The sequence below is a fragment of the Diadema antillarum genome, unplaced genomic scaffold (assembly GCF_040938485.1).
Source record: "Diadema antillarum isolate AM-2024a unplaced genomic scaffold, OU_Dant_1.0 seq00002046_RagTag, whole genome shotgun sequence".
Classification (NCBI taxonomy): domain Eukaryota; kingdom Metazoa; phylum Echinodermata; class Echinoidea; order Diadematoida; family Diadematidae; genus Diadema; species Diadema antillarum.
Window position 1 is genome coordinate 293,540 of NW_027272696.1, and position 10,377 is coordinate 303,916.

At 38.2% G+C, this 10,377-nt stretch overlaps 1 protein-coding gene across 2 annotated transcripts; it reads left to right on the forward strand.

Annotated features, from left to right (window-relative positions):
* Window positions 1-628: 628 nt before the first annotated feature.
* On the forward strand, window positions 629-8,656 carry LOC139713737 (uncharacterized). Of its 2 annotated transcripts, XR_011709650.1 has the most exons (5): window positions 629-887; window positions 1,534-1,637; window positions 2,194-2,297; window positions 2,976-3,086; window positions 8,382-8,513. XR_011709650.1 is itself a non-coding variant. In XM_071625441.1 (2 exons), the coding sequence occupies exons 1-2, from the start codon at window positions 5,124-5,126 to the stop codon at window positions 8,571-8,573; spliced, it is 2,835 nt and encodes a 944-aa protein (XP_071481542.1). In that variant the 5' UTR covers window positions 5,052-5,123; the 3' UTR covers window positions 8,574-8,656. The 2 variants fall into 2 exon arrangements, 1 of the variants encoding a protein (XP_071481542.1); XM_071625441.1 differs by lacking the exons at window positions 629-887; window positions 1,534-1,637; window positions 2,194-2,297; window positions 2,976-3,086 and adding an exon at window positions 5,052-7,766 and having other exon boundaries at window positions 8,382-8,656.
* The last annotated feature ends 1,721 nt before the right edge of the window (window positions 8,657-10,377 follow it).

Consider the following 10,377-nt stretch of genomic DNA (forward strand, 5'->3'; position numbering starts at 1 on the left):
TAGGTACAACCTATCGACTGCTTGCTGCCCAGATCTGAATATAAAGACGGACGTATTTACAACTCTCTCTGCAAAAAGGTAAATTTTCCGTTTCAGAGTAAAATGTACCGTTATTTTAGGATTAGTGGCCGTACTGGCATTATTAGATTTTTTTTTTAAGATCCTCTGTCGGCCTAACTTTCACTACTCGTTTTCGAGTTGACACGGAAGATAACTGAACCTAGTCCCACGTGTATTATTTTTTGTTAGTACTTATATGTGCGTCCAGATTCGATAATCCTCTCTCATCTGTTGTGATTTTTTTTTCTCAAAAGGAATCCAAACTGACGGTGACAGAACAACAATGAACAATAAAGGCTATGCCAGCAGTGGCACTTAAAACGGCTGAATACAAGTTTAACTTTACTGCAAGTTTAGTGCAGACATGTAACCACTTAGGCTGTAGCTGTAGTGTAGAGTGCTACGATTTTGCGATAGCATACGATACGACGAGTATTAACGTTACGACCTAGAAGTAGAATTAGAAAATAAATTTACCTGAGAAAATTTACTACATCGGGATTGGATTTTATTTCATTGTGCCTCAGAAAAGTGTAAACTAGACCTCTAACGTTATTGTCATCATGTAGCCACACAATGATGAGCTCATTGGGTTCTCTACTGATGCGATTATTTTTTTATTTACTCTCGACCTCGTATAGTCTACTATATACAGATAGCAACTGTGAGAAGCTGTGCTGCACTGTTCTGCACCTTTTAACTTCTACTAGCGTTGACTGTTGCGTGCCGTTAGTGGTGATTCGCTCTGCGTCATGCGTGAGTGACCAGAGCATCCCTTCATCATGCCTAGCCTGTTGGCTGTCTGCTTTCCAGTGGTAAGGACTAAGGTGTGTATTAGTATACATATGTCCTATTTTTGGTGGTTAATATTGTGATGATTTTCCAATGTCGTGTTGCTGGAGGGCTCATTGGAGCTGAGTGACCCTGGCTCAATGCACAATGATAATGTTTGTCCGCAACACTGTCTTTTGTGGCCTGCCTGGACAGCTGTCTATGCTATGGAAATCGACCTCATTCCAGCTGTTGCACAATCCATCATGTTTCTTTGCTTTGCTGACCAGTCTCGTGTCCCCAAAATGATTATTATTTTTTTTTCCACAGAAGTTCTGCGATGTTACGTGCATGTAGACTATATGTACAGAACTATTTTGTATTCATTTCATGATGATTGTATATTTGTATTGCATGAATAAGTAGTCACTGAGCAATTTGTGTAGGAGTACAGTATTGAATTTCTTTCTACGGTGGAAAACAAACATTACATGTAATACCTTTCGAAATAACCATGGCCTCTATTTTTTTTAATGCCGTGTTATTATGTATTGTGAATATTTTATTTGTAAATATCTTCGAACTGGTATGTAACTAGGTTTAATTTTGCTGTGTTCATGATTTTTTAGTCCGTAGTCATGTAGCCACATCTGTGGTTATTGGGGTTTCCTCCTAATACGATCATTATCATTTTATTTATAGAGCCTGCGTTGCCCTATTCTACAGCTTGTGGTGTAGATTTCTTATCTCAGAGTGCCCAGAGCATCCCTTCATCATGCCTACCCTGACTGCTTTCCAGTAATAAGGTGTGTATGCATATTTTCATTTTATAACATATCTCTTTCGGCCGAAAAGTTTGCTAGGCAGGTTGCTAGATTGGCACTCGTAACTGTGTCTAGGGTACCTTTTTCTTTTTGTCTGTTTGACAATGGCAAAAGAAATGTTCCTGAAATTATGTACAGGACTATTTTTTTATTGATTTCATTAAGTACCGGTATGTAAATCTATATTCCTCTATATTTCCTACATGAATGAATGATCACAGAGCAATTTCTATAGGAGATATCGCATTGTTTTCTACAGTGGGAAACAAACATTAAATGTTACCTTTCGAAAATATTCATAGCCATGGCTTCCACTTTTTTTTTCTTTTTTCTTTTGGTTTATTTATATATATAGATTTTTTTTTTTTGACTGTGGCATATTCTTCAAGAATAAAGATTTTATCAGTAGATGTCTTTGAATTGGTAAGTAGATAAGCTTCCTTTTCTTGTTTGTTTTGATATTTTTTGTCTGTTGCCATGTAGTCACATCTGTCTTTATTGGGGTTTTCTCTTGATATGAATATCATTTTATATATAGAAGCTGCGTTGCCCTGCTCTACATCTTGTGATGGAGATTTTCTCTCTTTGAGTTTCCAGAGCATCCCTTCATCATGCCTAGCCTGTCTGCTTTCCCATGATAAGGTGTGTATGTACATATTTTCATGATTTTGCTGTATATTCTTCTGATGTAGTTTGATTGTGTTATTGTTGTTTGTGTTTTTGTTTATTTTTTTTTCAGAAAGGTTGCTAGGCCAGTTGCCAGATTTGTGATATACATAACTGCATTGAGGGTGCCTTTTTTCCCCTTATGACATATTTTTTTCTTTCTGTTATGTACAAAACTATTTTGTGTACATTCAAATACAGATATATGAAATTCTGCTGTTGAATTGTTTTTATGTTACAATTTGTAACTGATGAATGAATTGCCAAGGAAATATATAACAGCTTTATATAGCGGAAAACAAACATCACTTGTTACCTTTCAAAGACATCTAGAAGCCATGGCCTCTCTCAAATTTTCTTTTATTATACCATATTATGAAAATATAATGGAAAGTATTTAATCTTTACATATATCTCAATATTTATGTAGTTGGGCTTCCTTTTGTTGTTTCTGGTAATATTCTTATCTACCTATATCATATACAATTCCACTAGGGTGCACCTTACCAAACAAACATCCGCTTCTTATACAAAGTTGTAGGTGTTACCCAAAAGAATTCTTGTAATATTTTACCTTGTTCTATCCAAAATAAATGTGAGTGTGAATGTGGTTGCTTGGGTTTTCATCTGATGTAATTATCATTTTATTTATAGAAGCTGCATTGCCCTGTTCTACAGCTTGTGGTGGTGATTTTTTTTTTTAAATCTCTGAGTGCCCAGAGCATCCCTTCATCATGCCTAGCCTGTCTGCTTTCCAGTGATAAGGTGTGTATGCATATTTTCATGAAGTTGCTATCAATTACACCTATCTTTTTTTTTTTAATACCTGTCCTTTGACCAGAAAGTTGCTGTTGTAGGTGGGTTGATTGATTGGAGATTGGTACATCAAGGGTGCCAACATCTATTTTTTAATGATAAACCATACACTGCTTTTATGTACAGAACTACTCTGCATTTATTTCCCAAAGTTCATAAATATTGTATACATGACCAAATAATCACACAGAAAAGTGTTTTACGAGAGCAAACATAGTGCAGAGGTGTTGATACTGAATTGCTTTCTACAGCAGAAAACAAATATTACACATTTCCTTTCAAAGATAGTGATAACTCACAGCCTCCTTCAAATTTCTATGATGCTGACATTCAAAATTTATTGAAAATATTTTTTCTTTAGATGTATTTGCATGAGGATGTACAATTGTGAAATATCATACAGCTCTTCCAAATGGGGTGGTTACATATATTTTGTTGTCAACAGTTACATGTACATTTTTTTTTTCTCAAATTGCTTTTTTTTTCTTTTTGGTGATAAGAGTCTAGTGTATATCATAGAGTCATGAAGAGATTGCATGAATTATTTCCAAACTATGAACTCATACAAGCAGCCGGTAGTATGCCATTATTCAAGATTGTCTCAGCAGTTCTACTGGTACCCTGCTATTGTGACAGCTATAAAGCATTGTCCTCTACAATATTCGATGGACCAGCTGCATGTCATCACTTGTGGTCTGCGTTGACTGTCCTTAACGACGATCGATGGACCAGAGTTGTGACACTTGCCATGGATTACAGGTACTGTGTATGCACCTTGTCCTTAACGACTATCGATGGACCAGCAGTATATCATTGCTGATGATTTTCAAGCTTCGTTCTCAGAGACGATCAAGGAACCAGCAGCTTGTTATCAGCCATGCACACATCTGTGATCCATGCACACATCTGTGATCCAACTACTGTCACATCAGCCATGACCTCCTCAGTTTGTTTGCAGCATCCTTTCATGGCTAGCAGCACAGATAAATATGCAATGGTAGATGCCTGAAGAAGTAAAAAAAAACTTGGAAATCTATTACTTACTCCATAAAAAGTTAAAAGTTTGGGGATTCTTTATATTTCAGTTATTACTCGTGGTAAATAGAAATATCAAACATGGATATGACAACATATATATAATAAACGCAATTTTTAATTTAAGTATCAAATTCTATATGGAATAATAAAAATTACAAACTGCGCCTAAATTGAAGACATTGGAACCATGAAAAGTTAATGCTACAGAAAGATGAGTGTAGTGTTATGGCCAGAGGAGTTTTAGCGGTGGGTGATACATTACTCAGAATTAGACATATTGTGTATCATATTGACTCCAATATTCAAACTGGAAGCTGTCATGAACCACACTCTTGAAACAACACCAATTTAAAAAAGAAAAGTCATATATTTTCATTTTCATACATTGAAAATGTCAGATGTGCAAATGAATTTGAATAAATAGAACATAGTACTACTTTTCTTCATCAATAAGCAGTTTAACGTATGATATTAGTGCCAGGCAAAAAAGTGTACTACTATTCAACAGAAGTATGAGGAAGTACTCGATGGTGGGGTTCTGTCGCCCACTGTAGCTATATGCTGAATGAACATCTAATTATGACTACAATTACGATTTGAAATCTCATCTGTTTCCAGTGTCTTCAATTTATGCAATCCCTTCTGTAGAATTATCGTTGTCTTATTTTTTTAAAATCACTTTATTTAATGCAGAGATCTGGTGACGATTCCTGCATCAAGTTGCATGCAGGACTTGGATGTTTTGAAGGCAGAGGGTAGAGATTTTCCGCTGTTGTCAGTTGTTGGTAGTCCCATTGGTGCTATTTGTAGGGAGGTTGAAATAATATAGGTGCTGAATCTCTGTGTGTTGAGATGAATCCTTCTCCTCCGGGTCATTCTACTTAGATCAGTTTGTAGCATTGATATAAGATCTTTGTTAGCTGCTGAGTATACGACCTACCTCCAGATATGCCATTGAAAATAAGGTTCCGCTCTGCTACTCAATGTGTGGGTACACAATCATCACCAAGCGAAATATCGACACCTGCGTTGAGTAAGGATGCCGAAAGAATGAGGAAAAGGAGAGCAAAGTTACCGGAAGATCCTGTTGCACATGCAGAATATCGACAGAAGGCTGCTGCACGTGCTAGGGAGTATCGGAAGAACATGTCAGAAGAAAAGAGAAAGAGAGCAGCTGAACAAGCAAAGTTAAGGATGAGGAAGGTGAGAGAAAAGAGACGTGGTGGAAAAAGATCAGAAGCAAGACCCGCCACTACACGCTCCCAGGCAGAAAATCGGGAGAGACAGAGAGCAAAGTGGAGAGAGTACAAAAGGAAATATCGACAAACCATGTCTGCACAGAAAAAAAGAAGAGTGCGAGAGCAGGATGCTGCTCATAAAAGAGAGGTGAAGGCAAAGAAAATGGAGGAAAAAGTCAGGAGGAAGCTTGCAGTCGAAAAGAGGAGGAAAGAAAAAGCAGAGCAGGAAGCTATTAAAGCAAGAGGAAAAGATATGGAGAACGTCCTTCAGGCAGTGAAGAAAACTCTCAGCACATCAAAAAGATCGATCCGCAAGCCATTCATCTCTGAACTTACAGTGTTTCTTGATGATAAGCATGGATTAAGGAAGAGAGTACCACAACACCTGGGAGTATCGGAACGGATTTTGATGAAGTATAGCAAAATGCGGAGACTGGGAATGCTAGGCAGGAATAGGCGATCGGATGCAATCTCTGCTGAAACTCAATCAAGAGTTCACGAATTCCTGAAGCGACCAGACGTGGCGACATGTGTACCAAACCGGAAGTCCATTGGGAGAGACGAGCAACCCCGGTATGTTCTGCAAAATACTGTGGAACATACCAGACAAGAGTTTCGCAAGGAGAATCCAGAAGTTAAGGTTGGAAAATCATCATTCGCGAAGCTAAGACCAAACAACATCCTCCTTCACAAGAAGGCTCAGTTAGAGCAATGCCTGTGCGAGATATGTACCAACATCGACCTCAAGCTACAGACCCTGAACCGGGAATTGATTCGGGAAAATCAAATGAGCATCACCAGTCGCTATCAGCTATCTGACCTCACACTTTGTGAAGGGAGAAATCTTGAGTGCATCGATCGGGAGTGTAGCAAGTGTGGGGTAGTAAAACTAGACCATGCAGTTGATGCTATCCTACAGAAGGATCCTGAGAATCAACGAATGACGAAGTGGAGGAAGTGGAGTAGTGTAACATATGCCCCTGGGAAAAAGAGAGTTGTCCTAACAGAAATAAGTGGATCCCTGAAAGCTCTGGTTGATGAACTGAAGAATGAGTTGGTTGCGTACCCGAGTCATCTCTTTGAAGCAAGGTGGCAGCAAAAGCAGTTTGCCCTCATCAGTTCTTGCCCTCCTCCATCCGCCATCGTCACTGTTATGGACTTCGCGGAGAACTATACCTGTATCATGCAAGAAGAGGTACAAAGTGCCCACTGGTATCAGAGCCAGGTTACAGTTCATCCCTTCGTCTCGTACTATAACTGTGAGAATGCAAAGTGTGACAACACTTCATCACGCATCAGAGAGGCAGTTATCGTCATCACAGATGACAACAAGCATGATCACCATGCTGTCAACCACTTTGTTCGAATGGTGTCTGACCACCTCCATGAAAGAGCTCCCAAAGCTAATCACCTTATCCAGTTTTCGGATGGTTGCGGGGCACAGTACAAGTCAAGGACTCCACTGACAGATGTGTCATTTGGGACACGAGAATTGCCATTCGATACCGTTGAGCGCCATTTCTTCGGAAGCAGACATGGCAAAAATCCATGTGATGGTGAAGGGGGTGTAGTGAAGCATGTGGTTCGAAACGTGGTCAAAGCAAACACATCCATTGTAGTTACAGACAGCCACAGCTTTCTGAATGCATGTGAACCCAAGCTGAGTAGAGCAGCAACAAAGGATGGGCACTGCATTCATTCGAGGAGGACATTCCTTCTTTGCGAAACAGGAGATATCAACCGTGAAAGAGCCTCACGCACGGATGTGGATACAATTTCAGGGGTGCGGCGAATTCATGCTGTAGTAGGCATTGAGCCATATGTCCTGAAAGCAAGACGATTTTCTTGCTTTTGCACCGGATGTCTTGCAGGTGAGACATGCCTGAACAACAACATCGTTGATACCTGGGTGCAGAAGATTGTTCGGGTCTCGAAGAAAGCTGCAGTAGATCCTGTTCATGGATCCCAGACCCGAGAGATGATTTCTGAGCAACCTGTAACAGCTACTGTACCGGAGGTTGATGTGACTACTGCCGATCCGCTTTCTGGCCAGGTATCAGAGGATGACTTGCTGATGCCAGATATCAATTCAGGTGAATCCTCCTTTGTCCAGGTCCCTGAGGCTCCTGATGCCCTTTCCCCAGATATCACTACAGTTGAACCCTTGTCTCTTCAGGCCTCCGAGGTTTCCGCTAGAATTCACGTCGATGTGACAGTCACAGGAGATGTCATCAAGGTGTCAACGAGACCACTGCAGACATCCAATTCCTCAGTGAGGTACTGCTGTGGAGATTTTGTGAAAGTCGCAATTCCTGTTGGAAAGGGCTCAAAGAGCAGGGACTTCATCGGAGAAGTAAGTTATTGGACACATTGTATAAAGCAGCTCAGTGATTAATACAAAATGTTTGTTCTGTTTACAAGTGCAACACTCCTCTTTATCTTAACTTGCATTGGAGACTCTTTATATTGTAAAATTGTGTATGCTATTGGGTATGGTGATACAAAAATAAATGTATGTTTGAGTTTTTTTGGTATGTACTTGAACTGTGAGTTTACTTTGTCTCGATTTATATTTCATTTGCATTTCTTTCACATTTTTTTCTTTTTGTTTACTTATATGATTTCCATTTGTGAGAGCATCATAATAAAGTTCATTTGATTGAAATTGTTTGTTTTCTTTTGTCTATTTTGTTGAATGTGTAATGAGCGAGTTGCCCCCCCCCCCTCCCCTTTTCCCATTTGCAGTCTGTGTATATTATTGCTTGGTATACAGAATATCAATACATGTATAATAAAATGTTCTTCTCTATTTCAATGTGGGTGACATGTACATGACTTTTGAACAATCTTTTATCTGTACTTAGTACATACAAATATTCCAAACTCATAGAAATATTGATATAATGATCTCAATATGCATATTTTTTAATTATTTGTATCATTTTGCTTCTTTTTTTTTTTTAAACAGGTCAAAGATGTTCTGGATGATGACGTGATCATCCAGTACATGGAACAACCAAGGCCTGGAATCTTCAAGTGGCCGATCAAAGACGACATCTCTCGAGAGTCTGCAAGCAACATCCTATGCAGAATGCCTGACCCCATTCTCTTGGAGGAGCAGAGCACCACAAGACAGCAGTTTTTTTCATTCCCATTGTAAAGTTCTCCAATTCCAAAATGTCTGTTAAAGGGATGGTATAGCATTGGTTCTGGTAAGAGTTAGGCTTTTAAATGGGCCCTGAATTCCAAAAACGTATTGATTTTTGTTGATTTATGATACCCTCAACATCACTTTTGCGGTGAAATGAATATCTAGAAACATTCCATATTTAATGATTTTTTCTTCTATTTTTCTTCAGATTACTTGGGAACGCCCACAAAAAATCCTTCCAAACCAATCAATATTAATATTCTTGAGATGACGTCATCTGTCAATCATTGCTAAAGTACTAAAATGTCTAACAAAAGACAGTGGAATGCACCTCCCTCTCGACTCAGCGTAACTTGCATGTTTCTGTCATATTAATGTGACTAACAAAAGACATGGCGAGGGAACATGCAAGTTATGCCAAGTGGAGGGGAAGGTGCATTCAAATGTGTTTTGTTAAACATTTCAGTTCTTTAACAATGATTGACAGATGAGGTCATCTCAAGAATATTAATATTCATTGGTTTGGAAGGATTTTTGTGGGGATTCCCAAGTAATCTGAAGAAAAATAGAAGAATAAATCATTAAAAATATATATGGAATGTTTCTAGATATTCGTTTCACCGTAAAAGTGATGTTGAGGGTATTATAAATCAACACACATTTGGATTTCAGGGCCCCTTTTTAAGTTTTGCAAAATACAGTGTACTAAGAAACCACTTATGAAATGTTTAAAGGGAAATTCCAGACGATTTTCATAATTTCACATCATGTAGTACATTAATCGACAACTCCAGGTATAGATTTGTGGAATTATTGTGGTTCTTGATCAGAGAAACAATACTTTGAAAAACCTTCAACAAATTACACTGAACAAGGATGATGACATAGGAGGTTCACATATTTCAGAAATGTAGCAGTGTAATTCCATTACAATACCATGTGCTTGCGAGTTCATCTGTGTATAATCTATGCATGCCTTCTTCTGTTACTCTGTTTCCATGAGCCCTAACTCATGCATTCCTATGGTGACTCTGCTATGTCATCATCCATGTTCATTGCAATTTGTTCTACATTTTGAAAATATTCTTATTCTTCATCCCAGTTGTCATAAATTCTGAAACTCTGTCCTCAGTATAACTAATTTATAGTTGTTCAAATGTAAAAATCTGAAAATCATCCAGAGGTCTCCTTTAAGAGCATACAGCTCTACAAGGAATTCATAGTTTATTTAATGTAAATTGGTCTTCAAATAACTGAGCTATCTAAAAACAGAGTTAAACAATGTTATCCGAAAGAAGATGGGTCTCGACTTTTATTTGGATTGCTTTATGTAGCTTTCTTTTTGGTATATCTCAGACTTTTTGAAACTGATTTTCATTGAAATAAGCTTTGAATGCCTTTTAGAATTGTATGCTATTTCAAAAAGTTAAAGCTGAATCATAACCTCCACCAACACGTTACCATCCCTACAAAGCAAGGTATAAACAGGGATACAATTGAATACAAAAACAGTTGGTAAATTAACTGCTTTGTTTCTTACTGTGGCTGATGAACATTAAGGTGATATCGAATTGGCAGGCACATTTGACACGGAAAGCTTACTTTTTTTCTCTCATTTACAAATCACATCTTTACTCATAGGTTGTGCAGTAAGAGTTGTCTGACAATACTGGAATATTTCAGCAAATGTTATTCTTTGAAAACAGTTGTAACACTGTGAGTTAACATCTCTATGTTTACACTGTGGCCGATGGACATTAAGGCCATGGAAGAATTCTTGTTCACAGAGCATGTATATTGATTGAGTTTGAGA

Excerpts from the sequence above, each read along its gene's own strand:
- LOC139713737 (XM_071625441.1), top strand. The coding sequence starts at position 5,124 with ATGCCATTGAAAATAAGGTTCCGCTCTGCTACTCAATGTGTGGGTACA. Across the intron at positions 7,767-8,381 it reads GCAGGGACTTCATCGGAGAA|GTCAAAGATGTTCTGGATGA; the intron begins GTAAGTTATTGG and ends TTTTTTAAACAG.